The 21,015-nt window shown below is 43.3% G+C and overlaps 1 protein-coding gene across 1 annotated transcript; it reads right to left on the minus strand.

The window, feature by feature from the left end:
* Window positions 1-10,639: 10,639 nt before the first annotated feature.
* On the minus strand, window positions 10,640-20,768 carry DYNLRB2 (dynein light chain roadblock-type 2). The gene is made up of 4 exons (XM_006087053.3): window positions 20,722-20,768; window positions 18,230-18,305; window positions 11,610-11,777; window positions 10,640-10,770 (listed from the first exon to the last, which is right to left on the minus strand). The coding sequence occupies exons 1-4, from the start codon at window positions 20,722-20,724 to the stop codon at window positions 10,727-10,729; spliced, it is 291 nt and encodes a 96-aa protein (XP_006087115.1). The 5' UTR covers window positions 20,725-20,768; the 3' UTR covers window positions 10,640-10,726.
* Between the last annotated feature and the right edge of the window lie 247 nt (window positions 20,769-21,015).

Genomic DNA, 21,015 nt, shown 5'->3' on the forward strand with positions numbered 1-21,015 from the left:
TTTATGATTCGAGGCCTCTGGCCACACAGCAAGGCCAGCTTGTGGCTAACAGCGGGGAAGAGATTTAACAGGTGTGAGTTCCAACTGGGTGGTGGGAGGTTTCTGCACAATTATCCATGTATCCCTCACAACAACCCTGAGGGCGTCTTTGGGCAGGTTCCCTAGAACTGGGCCCCGCTCAGGATTCCTGTGCATGTAACTATTTCAGGAAGATCTTCTTGGGGGACCCACAGGAGACAGCGGGAGAGGAAGGAGTCCCGCAAGGTGTCATTTCAGGCCCAGACCCGTGGAGGGGAGCTGCAGTCGGCTCCTGCAGGGGCTTCTGGAAGGCACACTGCACCTGCCCTGGTGCAAGGGAGCTGGAATCACACACCAGCACCCAGCACGTGCCGGACGGGGGCTTCCAGGGTGAGCATGAGCAAACTCCCAGGCACTTGTGGTCTCTTGGCATGCTTACAGAGTGGCTGTCATCACCCAAGGACAGGTGGAAGCAAAAAACCCCAGAGCCAGCAGCAGAGCACACAGACATGATAAGAAGGCTTTAAGGGGACTTGGGTGGAAGCCAACAGTGTTTGCTATAGGGAGCAATCAAAATCCCCATTTTGCAGATAAAGAAACTGAGGCTCAAAGAGGGAAACAGCAGGCCCGGCCGGTGTTGCTCAGTGGTTGAGCATCAACCTATGAACCAGGAGGTCAGGATTCCATTCCTGGTCGGGGCACATGCCCAGGTTGTGGGGGCTCGATCCCCAATAGGGGGCGTGCAGGAGGCAGCCGCTCAATGATTTTCTCATCGTTGATGTTTTTAATCTCTCCTTCTCCCTTCCTCTCTGAAATCAATAAAAATATATTAACAAACAAACAAAAGAGTGAAACAGCACTCCTGGAAGAGGTGATGGCTAAGCCAGGATTTGAACCTAAGCTTTCAAAGCATATGTCCTTCCACTGTACAGCGATGGTGGGCGGGCTTGTTGGCAACTAGGAATGAGTGGCTGAAAGCATAGACCTTTCCCCTTTCTTTTCCCATCTCTCTGAGCTACGCCAGCCCTTCTGCAGGAGGGACAAATCTGGCTCCACACTTCCTTCTATATAGACTTCCTCCTGTCATCAAAGAAAAAAAGTTTAAGTAAAATTGCTATGCTTAAAAAAGCAAACAAACAAAAATGGCGACGAGAATGAGTGATCTCCTACCCACACAATACAGGTGAATCTCACAATTGTACTGATGGTCAAATGACGCTGGATACCAAAGAGTAGGCTTTCACTTATACAAAGTACACAAAAAGGAAAAAACTAACCTCTGGTGACAAAGCCAGGCTCTTGATGACCCTAGGGTTGGCGTTAGAGACCAGAAGGAAGCCCAGGGGTCCTTCTTGGGGGCAGCTGTGTTTAGTCTCTTGATTTGGGTGCTGGTCACACGGTGTGTTCAGTTTGTGAAATATCATCAAGATGTGTACTTAAGCTATGTGTGCTTTTAATATGCATCTCATAGTTCAATAAAAATTCAAATTTCTGAAAAAAGTGAAAGAAACAGACCATAAAGAAAGGCAAAAGGGAGAAAATAAAATCGGGCATAATCCTAATCACTCAGAAATCTTTATTGTTAGTGTCTTGGTGTGGATTTAATTTTTTTTTTTTTTGCCCTGGCTGGATGGCTCAGTTTTTTGGAGTGTCATCCTGTACACTGAAAGGTCACGGGTTTGATTTCCGATCAGGGCACATACCCAGATTTTGGGTTCTAACCCAGGTTGGAGTGCCTGCATGAGGCAACTGATCAATGTTTCTCTCTCACATCAATGTTTCTTTCTTTCTTCCTCTCCTTTCCTCTCTCTAAAATCAATGAAAACATATCCTTGGGTGAGGAATAAATAAATAAATAAGTAAATAAGTAAATAAATAAATAATCTTTCCACATGTGTGTGCACACACATATACAAACACGTGTGACAGAGTTCCTGACTGTTGGAGCCAATTGCCCTACTCTTGAGAGGGGATCAGCCTGTGCTCCAGTGATAATTTGCCTTTATTTATTTACAGTGTGTGCCCCTCTTTCCCCCCAAACTGGTGATGTGGATTATACGCACACAATTCATTATTCTTCATCCAAGCTTTCTATGCTGAGTGTGGACTCGATACAGACTCTGAACAAGGCATGGGAGGGGTGCAATGATAAGTGAGAATTGGTTTCTGCCCTTGAGGGTCTTTGAGGTGAGCAAGCAGCATGACTCTGGGCAAGATAACCACATGTGAACCCCATTTTCCTTATTAGGAAAGAGGGGATAATGAAGTCTACCTGGGGAGGTTATTTTGCGATCAATGGGGTAAGATCATAAAGAACCAGGAACACAGCCTGTGCTCCAGGACTGTATGTGACATTGAACAAATCTGTTGGAGCCTGGTTTCAGCTCCCACGGGCGTCCAGGTGTGTCTCACAACAGGTGGGCTGGTGTTGTCAGCAGCCTGTTTGCATGGGTGCTTTGGAGCCTCCTGGATGAGCATTCACCCTCAGTGAAGGGGAAGTCAAGAGAAAACCCTGGATTAACCCAGTGAGACCTCACTTTTCTGAGTGGAAGACCCACCTGGTTAGAGAAGGGGGTCTGCCCCCAGGAAGGATGTGGTATGTACAAACCGAGAGGGCGGCCTTCACAAGAAGCCCGAGCTGACGGACTCCAGGAAGGAGAGGAAGAGCCCGAGCTGAAGGACTCCCTTCTGCAGCTCTCACTGGTGGCAGGTGTGCCTGGCATGGGAGGAAATGGTGCTGGCAGGTAAGGGGGCGGTGCCTCTACTGTAGTGGTTCCCAGGGTGTCTGTGACCTTCTGAACCCAGTAGTTCCGGTAGGATCAACAGCGTCCTCGGGACGTGGCAGTGCCAAGGGGGGAGAGTTGGAGCAGGGGAAGGTCATGGAAATGCCACGTGGAAACTGGCTGGACTGGTTCACTGGCAGCCAGAGGGGACCTCAATCCTGGTGGGAGATCAGCTTTGGTTGGATTTCACAGTGCGTCTCCTTTCTCTCTTAGTTTGGATTGGGATGCAGTTGACTTCTATAAAGCACTCCTTTACATCGCTCCCTGCCTGTTGTTAACTGTGGCTTTGGGTGGCCTGGGCTTGGCAATGGAGGATGATTTCCAGAAGAGAGAAGAGGCAGAGTGGCAGTGTTTCTTAACTCCCTGATCATAACCCCTCTGTCTCCTCAGGGCACTTGTTAGGGAAAATAGATTTCCTCGTCCTGGCGTAGCACTTCTCAGATTTAATGGGAACAAGTGTCCCCTGGGGCTCCTCCCAAATGCAGATTCTGATTCCGCAGGTCTGGGGTGGGGAAGGGCAGGAGAAGGGGGAAGGGAAGAGGAGACACCCTGCTTCATGGAGAGCAAGCCGCTCTGCTCGCCTCTCCTCAGGGCTGTGTGTGAAAGAGGTCGCTATTCCTAAAACAAGGTTTGAAGACACTGCCCAGAATATGCCTCCCTTTGCCATTTTCTGCCTAGATCCCCGTTTCCATCTTAACATTGTAAACTAGTCCACCTTGAACGTCCAGCTCAGAGTGCCTGCTTGAATGCAGCCTCCTGAACACCACGCCTTTATCAGCCCTTTATCTGCATTGCAGTCACTCTGTCCCTCACACATAGTCTTTGGTTGCTATTGTCTCACTGTTTGAAAATGTATTCTTTGCACACGTATCTCCATTATTCACCAGGAGCTCTTTGTGGCAGGGATGACATCACCCATGTCTGCTCCTGGGCACAGAGTGTGCCTGGCCTGAATTAATTATTGGTTAGGTGCTTGCAGAATGGGAACCACCTGGTTAATGGTTCCCTGGTTAAGAAACACACCTCCTTTCCTCTCAACTCTCAGAGGAAGCCAGTATTATTATTAATTTGAGATTTCATAAGTGGTTATTCATCTCTGCTTGCATCTCCCGGAAATTGCTGGGCTTGGCGAGAGCAGGTACACTCATTAAGATGATATCCTCTATCCTGTTCTGACATCACTGATGTTGGTGTGCTTTTTTTCCCCTTCTTTTTTCCTCCTGGAGACAGTAGACATTTACTCCCCCCTCCCCCCACTTCCCTGAGATATGATCAAATACCCAACCGAAAGGTTCAGAGTTTGTGAACAACCTAAAGTTCATGTTGGATAAAGGATCTGGCTGACAGCACCATTTGGGGCATTGTAATCTGATGGAGCTGGCATCAGCCCATTTCCCAGAGGTCTAGGACTAGCCGGTATAGGCCTCCCATCCCTGCTCTACAAAGGGTGCAGCTGTGGGTGCTGGGACCTATTCTGAGAGCTGGGCCTTCTGCTCTCCTGGCATTGATGGGGAGGCCCCATATATTTCCTTGGGCTATTGGGGAAGCAGAAAGTGTGCAGGACAAGATGTGGAAGGAAGCCCATGGGAGTCAATGACCTGCCTTAATTCATTTTGCAACCTGAATTGAGAACTTCATTTTGCAATCTGAATTGAGAAGTGTTAAAGCTTCTAATTGGTCAGAACCCTGTCTTGAGTATTCTCGGGGGGGATGTAGCTAATTATGTCTACTTGAAAGGTGCACATTAACTTGGTGGACCCCTCTGCAACCAATCCCATAACAAAGGGAACTGTTTCCAAAAGAGGGTCTGGGTGGGAATAGAGATGTTGACTATTTACCACACAGACACTGTGCCAGATTTTCTGCCAGGTACTAGGGGGTAAGAATAAGACGGATTTTGTCCATAAGCCTAACAGACTGTCTAATGCACAACTTTGCTTGATTGGATTTTTGAGTTAGAACAGACCAAAAATCAGTCTGATATGTTGAATTGACCCATCCAAATAGAAAGGCTGGTTCTATGTGTAGGCGGAGTGGGGAACAGGAAAGAAGGAATGGTTCAAACTGGTTACAAGTGGGACAGAATAGGAAGGGAAAAAAGCATAGTACAAGCTCGTTTTATGTGTAGAATCAATGGGAGGGAGATAAAACATAGGCTTAGTGACACACGAAATGGTAGATGCTTTCCCGATGGGGAGATTAGTCCTATGAGCCATTCCTGGTGTGATGACACTCCATGAGCAGAACAGTAGGCTGACATCCTGTAGAACCAGATGGATAGCTGATAGTTGATTTAGGGATTTGATGAAAGTATTAGGAGTAACCACTCAACCTGATGAGCTCCATGGAATATTGTCAAATATAAGCATTGTGACATTGGTCATATTTATATTAACATAACTGCTACGTTGGTCATCTTCCAGCAGTTACTGATCTTCTAGGTAGTATTGATGGGGATGGTGATAGTAGCAACTACCCTTTGTTAAACATCTACTAAGTGTCAGGTTCTTTATATAATTTCTTCTTGTCTCCCAACAACCCACAATGTTGGAGTTATGGTCTGTGTTTTACAGGTAAGGATTCTAAGGCTCATAGGCGTTAATTTCCTCGTCACATGTCTGGTGAGTGAACAATCTAAGGGAGTGGTTGAGTGTGTGCCCCAGTCACCTATGGGGGTTTTGGTTCCTCCTATGACACTTAAAAGCTGGATTGACCTTGGGCAAGCCATGAGACTATCTAAGCCTTGGTGCTCTTGTCTGTAAAATGGGACTGTTGTGAAAATCCAATGTGCCTGTCACATAGTAAGTGATCAGCAAATGTTTGCTGCTGTTGTTCTTCATCCCTCCTTCCTCTTCCTATTTTCTTCTGAAAATAATATAAATTATCATCATCATCATCATCATCATCATCATTATTATTAACTAGAGGCCCAATGCATGAAGATTCGTGCAAGAATGGGCCTTCTTCCCCTGGCTGCCGGCACTGCCTTTGCTCCGGCCCAGAGCCGCCTTTTTGCCTTCCCACACTGCCCAGAGGCCCGGAGCGGCTGGGGCAGTGGAACGCAAGCATCCGGCCCCACCCCTGGCCGCTCGGTGCCTGCTTATGCAAATCAACCTGCCAGCTTTGTTGGGTTAATTTGCATAGTCACTCCTGATTGGCTGGTGGGTGTCACAAAGGTATGGTCAATTTGCATCTTTCTCTTTTATTAGTGTAGATTAGTGTAGATGGCAGGGCAAGGCATCAAAGACAGACCTGTCTAACCACAAAGCAATGTCCTTGCTTCAGCACCACACTGCCTTTGGGGACAAGGGGGTAGTATGTTATCTGGTGAGTCTGTTCTGTATTTCTTTATCCCTCTTGTGTCTCAAGTGGCTTTCTGCCAATTCAGCCACCCTGGGCCACCTGGAGTGGTGCTTTGGGAATGCATCTGCCCAGTGTCCAGGTGGTCACATCTCTTTCCAGCCAATGACAGAGGCAGAGGCAACTCACCAGGTGGAAATGAACTAGAGATGCTGCTCCCAGTGAGAGGGATGTCTCAGCACCTCTCTCCTGCCCAGCGGTCTGCCTCCTGAAGGTCCAGGGCCTCTGATTAATATACACGTCCTGGGGAGCCACTGGGCTCCTTGACTGTGTCTGACTAAAGCGGCCTGGGGTGACCCAAATATAGACCAAATGTGTTAAGTAAGGCCTTTTTGGTTTCAGGCAACAGATGAAATCCACCCTGTCAGTGTACACAAAAGAGGAAAACCAAGGGTAAAATGTAGCCGAGGACCTACAGAGAACCCATGGGACATCATTCTGCCCTGGCTTTGTACTCTCTCCTTCTAAGAACTGCCTCTCTCTGCTTCTCCCCTGTGCAAAATATGGCCACACCCAACACCTATGTGTTTGTGCAGTGGTCCAGCCACATGGGGACTTGCTCTCTGACTCTCTTCCAACTCTAAATACCAAGGAAGCATCTCTCATTGGCCTTATCTGGACCAGGTCACCACTGACAAATATGAGGGAAGTGCATACAGATATTAAGAAAAACCAATAGAGGCTGTGAGAGGGAGGCACCTGGAGGAGCTTTGGGCAGGCTCTCACCCATTCTCTTCTGGTTGATGAAGATTTGGGAGCGTAGAATGATAATGATGTATAAATACATTTTAGCTATTTTATAAGCTGGCCTTTCCAGGTTCATTATCATTCATATTTATGGTGGAGATATGTTCCTCCAGACATTCTGCAAATAGCTCTCCTATTATTCAGGTAAAATTCCTACCAAGTTGGACTAAGGGAGGCACCAGTGAGCCCAGGCTTGTACTTCTCATAGGAAAGGAGCGCGTTACCAATGGTTTTGTATAGTTGTGTATCTTTAGGTCCGGGCATCTTTTAAATAGAGCTCATTAACTATGCTGTGCATCCGAGGGGGAACGTGAATGTCCGTGTGCCGGAAGGCAGAGAGCTGTTGTAAAAACTCCCAAAGGTCATATCATCCTTCGATGTAATTGGCTTTGGCAAGTTCTACTTTTTGCTGCCACCTTCACCGTCTCCAACAAAGGGTTACAGTTTCCTCTGGATGCAAACGTGCAGGCAGGACCACAGCAGAATTCACTGCCCAGTGGGATGGAAGGGTTGTCTTCCCCAGCAGAACCCACCCAGAGCCCCGGCACTAGCGGTGTCCTTTGCATCTGCCAGAGATTTCCCACGCCTGCATCGCAGATGGGGCTTGAAATTCTGGCTGGGCCAGGAGGAAGGAAGTGGCTTTACCACTCAGCCACGCATCTGCCGATGAGCTCTGGGTGGGCTGGGGAACTGTGGGGAGATGACATTTAGGTATTGGAATCAAAGGTTACCTCTGGTACATTTTATAACAATGAGCTAATATGTATTTCCCAACATTTTTTTGGAGGCTATGGAGGGGGTCTCAAAAGAGCAGGAGCCCTCTGATAAGATCCTAAGCATCTGCTTATAGACATGACCAATCCAATACAAACCCACATACCTGATTCCTGTGACCCCTGACCCTTGGCTCAGGTGAAATCTTCACCTGTAAAACCAAGGGGCTGGACAGGTGATCTCTGTGGGCCTTTCCCTCAACAATGCATTTCCTTGCTGTTTGTATTCTAACAAGATCTTGTTTATGTTGGAAACTGTCAGCAGATGCTAAAGCTGTCCCTGGGGGAGTGGGTACTGTGGTACCCAGACCTCCCTGGGCTGAAGCATGAGGTGGGTCCATGGTGATGTCTGGTCTCTGAGTCAGGCGCAGAAGGAAGGTTAACACCTGTGACTAAGACCTGCTCTTCAGCTGAATTTCCTCTCCTTGAGGCTGCATCTGGGTCTAATCAGCAGGGGCTCAAGGGGGACGGGGAGCAGGTGGCTCTGGGGACTCTGGGGAGAGCAAATACAAATTCGATATCACCTGGAGGTAAAGAAGAGCGAAAAATGGGGTCCTGAAAACAGCTAAAAACGAGACACATAACAACCAAATGTAACATGTAACCCTTGATAGGATCCTGGATTAAAAACACACATAAAAGACATATTGGGGGGAACTTGAATGACTCTATTAGAGGATATCAGTATTAAATTTTTAAGTATAAAATTGGAGTTATTGATATATATATCAATAACTCCAATTTTATACTTAAAAATTTAATATATATATATATATATATATATATATATATATATATAGAGAGAGAGAGAGAGAGAGAGAGAGAGAGAGGAGAGAGAGGAGAGAGAGAGAGATATGAAGCAAATGTAAAATATAAAAAGTTGGTGAATGTGGGTGAAGCTTATATGGATGTTCATTGTGCTATTTATTCTTCTCCTCTGCAAGCCTGAAGTTTTAAAAAATAAAGTGTTAGAAAATTGCTCGGAAGTCAGATATGTGCAATAGAATAGGTTCTCCATTCCTGTAATGTTTCCTTTGTGTTTATCCATCCCACACATTAAGAAGAACACACTCCGATTGTAATTTAAGCTCATTTCCTCATTTGTTCTGTTCTCTCTGGAGACGGTCAGCATCTTCCTTGTAAATCTCGGGCTCAGCTGGCTGGGATGATATGGGAACCTCAAGGCTGTTCCCGGAACTCATATTTCTATGTGTCACGGGCCACTCTCCTCACCACCCTAGGGAGAGCCATTGTTGAGCTATACTGAAGGCAGCTTCTGCTAACACTTGTTGGCACTCGAGGGAGTGCTCTTTAGATGAACCAACTCAGCTGATTCTCAACAACAAAACTGGCATACAAATGGCAGAGCCAGAATAAGAAGAACCCAGGACTCGTGACTCCCAAACCTTTGTCCTTGACCACCATTCAGCTGATCTCAGCCTGGAGGTCATTGCAAATAACTGGAGATGATATTCCAAGTATATTCGTGGGGGGCCCCACCCCCAGCAGTACTGGATCATATCCCCGTTGTATGGACAGGCTTGGGTTCATTGTCTCTCTGAGCCTTGAGTGAGTTCCATCTGTGATCCACCTCCTCTCCCATTCCCACTTGGAGAGTAAACCCCTTAAATCTGAGGGATTGGCCCCAGCCCTTCCTTTCTGCCCCAAACACTGTTTGCTTGGGTTGGCCATGGTGCCTCACAGGATGCAAGCTGGGGCCATGGGTTTAGTTGAACTAGTAAAACTACTGTGCACCATTCCTCATGCTTGGCCTGTTGTGGAGGCATCTCGGGAACTCAGGTGCGGGCTCGTGTGGACCCCGGTGGAGAGTGACTTGTGCCTCTGGCAAGAATCCTCTGGGGGAGGAGAGGACAGAGGAACCAGAGGAGGAGCAGGCTTCGGCTGTATCTGTAATGTTTTATTTCTTATATTTTTGAATCAATCTCAAGGGAATTATGCTGAGCAAAGAAAGGCAATTCCAAAAGGCTATGCACTGTATTATTCCATTTCTATAATCTCCTTGATATGACAGAATTACAGCAGTAGGGCAGATTAGTGGTTGCCAGGGGTCAGGGGCTGGTGGATTGCTGGTGAAGGGCACCAGGAGAGGCGCTGGTGGTGATGGGAAGAATCTGTATTCAGCCTGAATCAGCGTCAATTCCCTGCTTGCGTCATTGTACTGTAATTTAGAAAGATGTTGCTGTGGAGGAAAACGGTAAGGGTACACAAGATCTCTCTATGTTATCTGTTACAATGTGATTTGAATCCTCAGTTATCTCAAAATAAAAAGGCTTAATTAAAAAAAAAGGACATAAGGCAAATATGGCAAAATATTAATATCTGTTCTATATGGGTCTTGAAAATCTGCTGTATCTGTAGTTTGATTTTCATTATTTTCTGAATGTTTGAAAGATTTAGTAGTAACAAAACCCTCTGGGTTACCTAGTCAGCCTTTGAAGTATGCACCCTGCCCAACACCTGCTCCTGGTCCCCAGGCTGGTGTGGCCAAAGCACAATCTTGAGGGGCTTTGCAAGGGATGGGAGGTTGTGCTTGGCGGTGGTGCTGGCCCAGCTGAGAACAACCCTTCTGATCTCTTACTGTCCTCCCTGAACCTGGGAAAGCACCCAACACTCCTGGAGGGCGGGGACTGCCCTGTAGCTCCGCAGGGCCCCACTGCATCCCCTTGGCATGTCAACAAAATGGGCAAAATTCTACTTTTCCACTGATTCTTGGTGACAGTTCACTTCTCAACTAAAAGCGCTATTATAAGGAAGGCTGTCTTCTCACTAGACTCTTTTACTTTGTGTAATATAAGAAAAGAGACACACATACCAGAATTTATTTATTATGTAGCTAAATCACAACTTTACAATACATTCAAAAGGAACTAAATCAGACATGTACAATAGTTTAAATGTAAAAATAGAAAAGAATGTCCAGAATAAAAGATCAGTTCTATTGGAATAGAATCTTAGTAATCATTAAAGAGTAAAGTGTTTTCAACCCAGTGTCACAGGATGGGCTTGGCTCTATACGTAGCAGGGCTATTCACATGGGTTCTGAATGACAATCAGAAGATATTCCTTATCTGTGGAAAGATATGGGCAGAATTAATGGACTCTAGAAATTAAATGTAATAAGTGAATACATCAGCTAATCTGCTTTTTCTCTTTGAAACATCACTTGGACCTTGCGTAGACCAGTGGTTTTCCACCCTGGTTGCATCAGAATCATCTGTCCAACTTTCACAAAATACCGTTACTTGGGGCCCAGCCCCCGAGATCCTGGTTTCACTGGTCTGGGGTGAAGTCCAGGCATCAATCATTATTCCTGTAAAGCTCTCCACGTGGTTCCAATGTGCAGCCAGGGTGAGAAAAGGCTTTACTTAGTTTATGGGTAATTCTGATCATACAGGTGTGCTGCTATGGAGAATTTTATTCTAGACTAGATCTAGGAGCATGAGTCCTGTTTTACACTGGCATCTACCAACACCGGAAATGTAATTCCTTCAGGGAAAGAAGTATTTTGGTGGCTGCTGTCTTTAGGTAGGCCAGGGGAGTGTGAGCTCTCCACAGAGGAAGCTTAAGACTATAGGCCTGTGACCCACCCCTACTTTATCCCTTGGGCAGGAGACATTTCTCCCGCTCTCCAGAAAATCGGTGTTCTAAGGTCACCTTAATGTTTTGATTACTACTAATAAATGCAAGTGGGCAAAATCCAACTTCTTCAGAGGTCAGATTCCTCACCAATGTCACAAAATGTTCAAGTGGAAAATTTCAGACTCAAACATGTCTTCATTTTGTAATTGAAGATTATTAGGTGTCATATTGCATATTAAAATCTATACTCCTTGTTCTTTGAAACAAAGCTTTTTTTATATGGTAAAGTAGGAAGATGCTTTAAATATGAAACAAAATGCCAAATTACCTGGCGCCACCATGATTTCATGTTTCTTTGATCTGATTCTAAGAAAGGTGAGGTCGTTCTGAGGATCAATGTCACGGACTGTGCTCCGGGCTTTCATGGTCAGCTGATGGAGAAGACCTGCATACTGAACTGTTGTCGAGTTGTCCAAGGTTGTTCGAATTGGAATACCTGGTACAAGATTTAATTTGGGGTTAAATTTTTTTTGTTTGTTTATGAAAGTAATATGAACATTGTAGAAATATGGAAACTACTTATAATTGTTAGGAGGAAGAAAAAGTGATGGCTGGTATTACCCACTGGTAACAATTTTAGTTTATTTTCTCCCAATCTTCTTGTTTCTACATAGATTTTTAAAAATACTTGGGTCAGCCCTGGCTGGGTGGCTCTGTTGGTTGGAGCGTTGTCCAAAAGGTTGCAGGTTGGATCCCCTGGTCAGGGTGCATATGGGAGGCAACTGATCTATGTTTCTCACATCAATGTCTCTCTCTCTCTCTCTCTCTCTCTCTCTCTCTCTCTCTTCCCCCCTCCCTCTTTCTTTTCCCCTCTCTCTAAATATATCCTTGAGTGAAGATAAAAAAAATACTTGGGTCAAATTATAATTACAAATTTGATAATTGTTTTTGTCTTCATTTAAATGACAGCATACAGGTTGTCCTTGTTGGTGACCATGTCATCAATATTATTTTGAATGGCTATACCCTTTACTATTATATGAATATATCATAATCAATCTCTACTGTTGGATTATTAGGTATCATGTCTTTGTTTTCGTAGCTAATGGTGTGATGAATGTTTTTGTGCACAGATCTTTTGGAAGCTGTTAACTGTTTCAGTACTAGGTGAGCATATTACTAGACAAAACAAATTCCCCCAAGTGTCCTGTCTACAGAATCTGCTTTGAAATGCTTGGTCTGTGATATGATGCTAATTTTCTTCCAAGGCCAGAGTTAGAAAGGGATATCACTGCACATGCTAGACAGCATATCAAAAGGGATTTTCAAAATTTCTTTGTAACATTCAGTATTTAGAAAAACAAATTTTATATTGGAGAACACAGCAACAAAGACACTGTAGTTTTGCTGGGCATTTCATGGTTTGCACTCATTCTTGGGTTAAGCATTATTAAATTTGGCTACTTGTGTGCTCTACTGCTCCATGATACGTGTTTAAACAGGACCTATTATTTAACTGGAAACGTCTAGACAGACAAATATGCAAGTATAATTCAATTCAGTTCAGATCAATCTAGCTTAATTCAGGTCACTCAGCGCTCAGTGCTTATTAAGTAACAGGTGCTGTGCTAGGTATGTGCATATATTGTATCTAATCAGAAACGGCCTTCTTATAATTTTGAGGACTACCACATAGCCAGGGAATCCCAGGAATTTGAATTGCAAATGTGTCTTTAATTTAGGGGGACAGACAAAGGTGAATTAGAGATTATTGTCACACTCCTTAGGTACCTGAATTGAGGACAATCAATAAAAGAGGCTAGCGCGACTCTTGGTTTTCCCTCTGAGAATGTAACTTCAGAAACTCTCAAGATGAGCACTTCAAGAGTGGACCAGAATTACAAACTTGGGATTTTACTAGTTTTTCATGAAACCCTTTGAGAGTCTCAATTCTGAATTTGAAATAGATTAATTGCTTTCTCTTTTAAGAAGATGATTATCTCTAGAATAGGTCTTGCTAAAAAATGCCAGGACAATATTTACAGGAAAACCTACTCAACGAATCAGGTTTTATATACACTTGTTAATTTTTATATTATTATTTGTTGGCCACTTTCCCCCAGAAGTCAGTGTTGTCTTTCACACCTGATGAAACATCCCAAGGCACAAGCAGGAGAGTGGAATGTAGCAACACTCAACCTTGTAAGAGCACCTTTGAGAAACAGTGTTATTTTGCATCCTAAATGTGACTACCTAAAGTTTGCACTGCTCAGTGTCAACACAAGAAATACAACCAGAATAAATTATTTAAAATGCAGATGACAAGATATGAATCAGATGCTCAGGTCTACTTAGTTAGTCTATTCATGATCCAAGGCGATAAATAAAACAGCTAGCCTTTCTGAATAGTAAGTGCACACTGTGGAAAGTCTTGGAGTTTTTCATATCCCCTATAGACACTTGAGAAAAATCAATCAACAAATATTTATGAAGCTCCTGCTTGGTACCATGCAAGGTAATTAAAAAATAATTTATTAGGAAGTAATTTTAGCACATGGTATCAAATTCTCCCACTTCCCCTCCTGAGAGGTAGCCACTGCTCCCCGTTTCTTTGGGATCCTTCCAGCCTATTCAAGTAGATTTGTGTTTGTATTCTTTAACTAGAGGTCTGTTGCATAAAAATTTGTGCACTCAGGGGTGGAGGGGGGCCCTCAGCCTGGCCTGCACTGTCTTGCAGTCTAGGACCCCTCAGGGGATGTCCACCTGCTGGCTTAGGCCCGCTCCCCAGGGGACAGGGTCTAAGCTGGCAGTCAGTCAGATATCCCTCTGGCAGCTTGGGAACCCTCGGGGGATGTCCGACTAACGACATAGGCCCGCTCCCCACGCCACTCCCTGTGCTGCTCCCCTCAGGGAGCGGGCCTAAGCCATTAGTTGGACATCCTTAGGGCTGCTGCAGAGGTGGGAGAGGCTCCTGCCACCACCACTGCACTGGCCAGCCATGAGCCTGCTTTTGGCTGAGCGGCGCTCCCCCTGTGGAAGCACACTGACCACCAGGAAGCAGCTCCTGCATTGAGTGTCTGCCCCCTGGTGGTCAGTGTGCATCATAGTGCCGGTCATTCTGCCATTTGGTTAATTTGCATATTAGCCTTTTATTATATAGGATTGTATCATTATTCTGCACTTAAATTTTTTTCATCTAATGCACTTTGGAAACGGTTCCATTCAGTATGCATAAGGCTCATTTATTCATGTTAATGACTATGTAATATGACTGTCAAATGGATGCTTTGTAATATATATACCTGGTATCTAATACATCCTCCTGACAGGCATCTAGGCTGTTCCCAATCTTTGACTTCTATAAACAAGGCTACAGAGTATGTCTTTGTGCATGCCATTTCACATTTGCATATATGTGTAGTATAAATTCCTAAAATGACACTACTTTAAAATGATTCTGTCTGATCCCAGTAAGCTGGTACTCTTCTGCTGTACATTTATAAAAGCAGTTGGCTGAAAGGCTGATAAAATCTAATGAAATTCAAAGGATAGATTGTTAGAAATGTCAAGAACATTTCAAATTAAGACCCTATAGAAATCAGGCTTATATCCATAAGAATATATGACAGATGTGACAGATATACATACATACAGGGGGTCCCAAAAGAATGTATACACACTTTAACAGCTGATAGCTCAATTTTGAAAATGAAGTGTATTTTAATAAACACTGTCTTTATAATTGTTGAAAGTGTGTGTATACATTTTTGGGGATACCCAATATACACACAGGCATATTCAATAGTATCTAATTCAATGATCAGTACTGTAAGCTTATAAATAATGAATGGTTTTATAAATGGGAAATCAATGTTACCAAAGAATCTTCTCTAACAAAAACCTATACCATTCAGCATTGGACTAAAATGGTAAGTCTACTTTATTTTCATGAATAAGAAGTATATGTTTCCATAACAGTGAAACCAAAAAACTATTTAATATGGCATGTGAAAAGATCTCAGTGCATAAACATGGTAGAGGGCCTATGTAACCACCTGAAAGTTAAAATGATTTGCCTAGAGTTAGTGGACTAACATCATTAGCAGAAAATAAGACCACAAAACACCATCTTAGCTAAATATTTTCAGAATCAAATTTCATGGGACTTCTGAAAGCTATAAAACTGCACTATAATAAATGACACTTTCATCTAAAATTGAGTAGGCTGTTGAAATGGAGTATTTTATTACATTCTGGTCATACAACCTATACCACATGCTATTAATAAAGATCCTTGTTATGTACTCTGTTATTAATAATATGACCATAAAAATAAGCCCCTATTTATATTTTTGGGTAAAAGGTTAATTTGGATTTCAGAAGAGTGCCCTGAATCCTAACACAACCTTATCATAATAGAGGTTAATTAGAAGAAGTTAATGGGTATTAAAAATAATATTTTGTTGTCTGGATGAAAAAAGTGTTGAGAAACCCCAGAAAAATAACTTTTAATTCCATCACTCAGAGATAATCACCATATCTCTGCCTTTTCTTCCATATTTATTTTAAGTGTATATGTGTGCCTGACTATATTTTTTATTAGAAAATGCTGGGTACTGCTATGTTCCCTGATATTTTCATCCACTATTGTGAGTAGTTTCCCATGACTGAAAATTCTTCAACATTTTAAGAAATACTTCATCAAGTAAATATTACATAATTAATTTAAAAATTTCCCTACTGTTGGGAGAGATCATTGATTTTCAACCTTTTTCATCTCATGGCACATATAAACTAATTACAAAAATTCTGCGGCACACTAAAAAATATATTTTTTGCCAATACGACAAAAAATAGGTCTAATTTTGATTCATTCACACCAGATGGCTATTACTGTGTTGGCTGTTGTCATTTCTTTATGACAACTTAAGGGAAAAGAGCAGGTATTGTACGTTTTAAAAATTCTGAGGCACATAAGTTGAAAATTGCTGGAATAGATTTATTTATTGGTATTCTATATTAGGCCTCACTGATTATCCCTTGGACTTAATCTTTCACTCATCACTTCTTAGGACAAATTCCTAGGAGTGAAATTACAGATCAAAGGGTAGAACATTGTTCAGACATTTGATGCATATTGCCAGGATTGCTTATTTTAGACTAAGATCTTCCACAGTAACACATAGGTGAGTTGACCTGGATGTCACAGGTGAATGCACCTGTATTGAGCTGAATAGTGTCTCCCCCGACCGCCCCCCCCCAATTCAGGTATACCCTAAACCTCAGAATGTGACCTTATTTGGAAATAGGGTATTTTTAGATGTGATTAGTTAAGATAAGGTCACACTGGATTAAGGTGGAGCCTAATCCAATACTAGTGTCCTTCTAAGAAGAGAAAAAGAGAAATGGAGAGGATGAGGGAGGCAAAGAATGGAGGGATGAGTCTACAAGCCAAGGAATGCCAAGGATTGCTGGGAACCACCAGAAGCTGGGAGACAGGCAAGGAAGGATGCTCTTGTAGAGCCTTCAAAGACAGCTTGGCCCTGCTGACACCTTCATTTCAACTTCTAGCCTTCAAAACTAAGAGAGAATAACTGTCTGGTTTTTTAAGCCCCTAGGTGTGTGGTACTTTGTTATGGCAGCCAAAGGAAAGGAATATAGTACCTCTGTGGAGTGACAAAGATTAACCCATCTGAGGGGGTGTGGCAGAGTTTGTGTAAATGCATGGACCTAAAATCAGTTCAACCAGAACCATGCACTAGGGTTGGATTGCTTCCTGGAAATATTAGGCATAGATCTGGACTTACCTGTAGAGCTGATCTTAAATCCACTCCCTCCTGATCACTCTAGTTGAGTGTATTATATTCATTTGATGTTATGTTTAATTTAACTTTATTTTGTGAAACACATCATATGTTTTATTGGTACAAATGAATTAAAAATCCCTGCATAATCAGAACTATTTATTTATAATTCTATTAAGTGTTGGGTATTGTGGCAGGCACTGGACAGTTATTACCTCACTTATCACAACCATCAGTAAAGTGGGTGATTTTCCATTTTTAATAATAAGGGATTGAAGGTCAGAGTTTAAACAGACTTTCAGTTGTTTGTTTTAAAGCCATCAATAAATATTGATGGATTTGCTCCAAAACAATGATTAGTGTTGAGATTCTGTTGCCAAGCACTGAGTTAGCAATGTGCCAATCCCATGGCTGCACCATCAATTATATAAAGTAACTACTCTTATTTAAACTAATACTCTGGGGTTTGTAGCACCTCTTGCCCTTACAAATGCCTGAATTAGCAATGAAGTGAGCAAGAGCCTTTAAGAGGTAACACCATAGCTGAGCCTGAGGCAGGCAATGTGCTAGAGAAATGCTCTGTGGATTAACAGGGACTGTGGGGTGAGAGCCAGTTTCTGAGATAAGTCTACAGATTTCATAGGTGGAAATGTAGTAGCCCTTCTTATACTATAACCACAAAGACTATACTAGAAATTACAACTAATTCTCAAAGATTTTATTAAATGTGGTAAAGGAGCAATTTCATTTAAAATGAAGACTGAAACCCTGTACCCTCTATGATGTTAAAACAAAAACAAACTGCCACTAATGATACTCTCCCTATCTTCAATATAGAAGTTTTATTGGTAGGCCTGAAATGTTAAAAGACACTTAACAAAGCTTTCACAATTAGATAAGGCAATCGTGTCTCTTAGCAATATGCAGACATTTTTAGACATGTCTGCTTCATATTTATATCCCTAGTTCTTAGCAGAGTGGTTGGCATGTGATAACAGATGTTTTATAAGTAAATGTTATAGCTAAAATATACAAAATGTGCTTTTGATTTCCAAATTCTAAGATGCTTGGCTTAGGTGTGGCACAACCAACAGGGCCTTGGTTGGCTTCTGCAAGCCAAGAAGGAAGCTCGTGATGTCTTTACCTTCTGCATTTACAACCATCGTTCCAATCACCCCTTTATGGCTCTGTATCCTCTTTAGGGTTTCCTCCACCTCTGCCTGGAAGAGATCAGGACAGAAATTAACCAAAAGATTCTTTGTGGTGACCCCAATCCTAAAGAGAATAATATTTGGAAAGATAGCTCCCACCTCTCTCTTTAACTTAAGGTATTACATACTAATCTCAGACTTTTGGAAGAGAGCTTTGAAATTGTCAAGTCCCATATACAGGCCCATATAGGACCCCCGGCAGACAACCTTGACAAATCTCTTGGCTTGAACTCTTCTAGAGTCAGAAAGCTTACTGCCTCACAAGAGCTCACTCCATGTTTATCTATTTACTGGCAAAGCACTCTTTATATTGGACAGAAATCTGCTCCTGACCATCTTTCACTCATTGGTCTTTCCATATTTGTATAAAAAATTCCCTTTCTACGTTATAGTATTTTAATATTTATAGAGCTATATCATTGCCATCCTCTGTCTAAAAGTATCCTTTAATGAGAAATCTTATTTCCAGTCCTAAATGTTACGTATTTGGGAGTTCAGATGATTAAATTGAGGCTATTCTGTAAAAACATATTCCAAGATTCCAAGAATCTCTTGGTAACTATGGCCTGGTTCACAGTGCAAGCTGAATGTTCAACCATGAATGATTACATTGGAACCCCATTATTGGGTTTAAACTCAGGACTCTGAATGAATTTTATGCATAAACTATATTGTAGTGGTTTTCTTGCCTTCTACAAATGCCCAAACCAAGAATGATCTTTTCCAACCCGCATCTTGTTCATAACTGAGTAATCACTGGATATTCTGAATTTAAACATCATTCTGCAGAATCTCTTGGTGAGGTTTGTAATATTTTTTTCCCTCCCAACATCGTACAAGTGAACATTATGTTACTTAGGCAAGACAGTTTTCTTTTGCACCTAATGTGGGTGCAAAAACTTATTTCCTCTTTTGTTACCACTCTACAGGTGCTTTCTGAATTTCAGTCATTTATGGACTAGATTCTCAATTTTTGACATTAGGGATACCATCTATATTACTTACCTAGCACTTCTTTAAAATTATCTGACTGCTAAAAGCCTGAATAAATTTTCAAAGGAAACTATACATCACTACCAAATGGAAATCTGGTCATAAACAGAAATAACCAAGAAAGAAAGGGGGCAAATATTATTATATTCTACCCTAATGAAACCTATGAGCCTGAGGTCTATTCTTTAGTGAAAATTTGAAATTTTGAAATGATAGGGGCCTAACGACCTAATATTGTCAGAAACTTTCTCCTAGATATGGTCTAAAGCAGCTGTGGGCAAACTACGGCCTGCGGGCCGGATCCAGCCCGTTTGAAATGAATAAAACTAAAAAAAAAAAAAAAGACCGTACCCTTTTATGTAATGATGTTTACTTTGAATTTATATTAGTTCACACAAACACTCCATCCATGCTTTTGTTCCGGCCCTCAGGTCCAGTTTAAGAACCCATTGTGGCCCTTGAGTCAAAAAGTTTGCCCACCCCTGGTCTAAAGGCTGAAAAGAAAATTAAATGAAAAAGGAATAACTTTCTCAGATGTGATTTACTCTGTTGTTTGGTGTTTCTGAGCCATCTTACATAGCAACAATGTTTGCACCTCACTTTGGGAAACACTGCATTTGAAGCTAACAGCTGTAGAGGGGATCAATAATTTATTACATTTTTGCCATCTCTAAGACAACGTCCACAGCCCCTTAGATCACTGCCCTCATTTTCCTTTTCTCTTTTACTTCTCTCCTCAACTCTTCTCTTTGCTTTCTCCAGACTTTCAGATTTCCCTTCTTTTCCCAGTTTTCTACTTTCGTGATTTCTGAGCCCTCCCGCTACAATCTCTTGATCCTCACCCCCCTTTCATTCCTCTCAAAACTCTGCTGTCACCTTGCTCTTCCTTCAAACTTTCCAGTTCCCTCCTTCCCCCCTCCTCCCCTTCTCTCACTCTCTTCCTATTTATCCTCTCTCCTCCCTTTTCACCTTTCTTCTTTCTTTTTATTTAATTTTCTTCTCTCTCAATATCTCCTTTCCCCCTCTCTCCATTGCCTTGCGCTTCCTGTCCCCTCTTTCTTCCCTTTCAGATGATTTTTTTCTCTCCATCTCGCTCCTTTTCACACTTTCCTAGCAGTCCAGATCTCTCATCCCACACAGGATCTTTCATCCCCTCAGTATCATCTCTTTCTCGATATCTCTCCTCATCAAGTATCACCTCCAGAAATCACCCCCGCCCCCCTAGATATCTATGCTCCAAGATATCTTTCCCGCCTCCAGGGGTCACCGGAGTCTAGGGTCTCCCAGTCACCCTTCCAAGAAGCTTCTGGACACCCGTCCTTCGCAACGGCCCCGGCCCCGGCTTGGATGGACCTCGGGTGCCGGGCGGAGAAGACCCACTCGGGTCGGCGCCCTTAGAGCGCCGGGTCGCAGACGGAGACCCCAGATTTACCATCGCACTGGCGGCGAAACTCTGGGCTCAGTCCCTCAGTCCGGCGCTCCCTCCGCCTGGGCTGTCAACAACGCTTCCAGCCGTTGCTAGGAGACGGGGGAGGAAGTGACCTCCGGGAAGCGCCGGTGCCCACGCCTGCGTGCGCGAGGGTGGGGCAGCAGCCGGAGGTGGCTTTTCCGCCCGGAACTGGCTGGCTCCTCCCGGCCGCCGTAGGCGGAGTTTGGAGCTCGTGGCCTGGAGCGCTCGCCCGCGTTTCACCGACGCCCGCGGGGCGACGAGGGCGAGGAGCCGCTT

This window comes from Myotis lucifugus, unplaced genomic scaffold (genome assembly GCF_000147115.1).
Source record: "Myotis lucifugus unplaced genomic scaffold, Myoluc2.0 scaffold_35, whole genome shotgun sequence".
NCBI lineage: Eukaryota > Metazoa > Chordata > Mammalia > Chiroptera > Vespertilionidae > Myotis > Myotis lucifugus.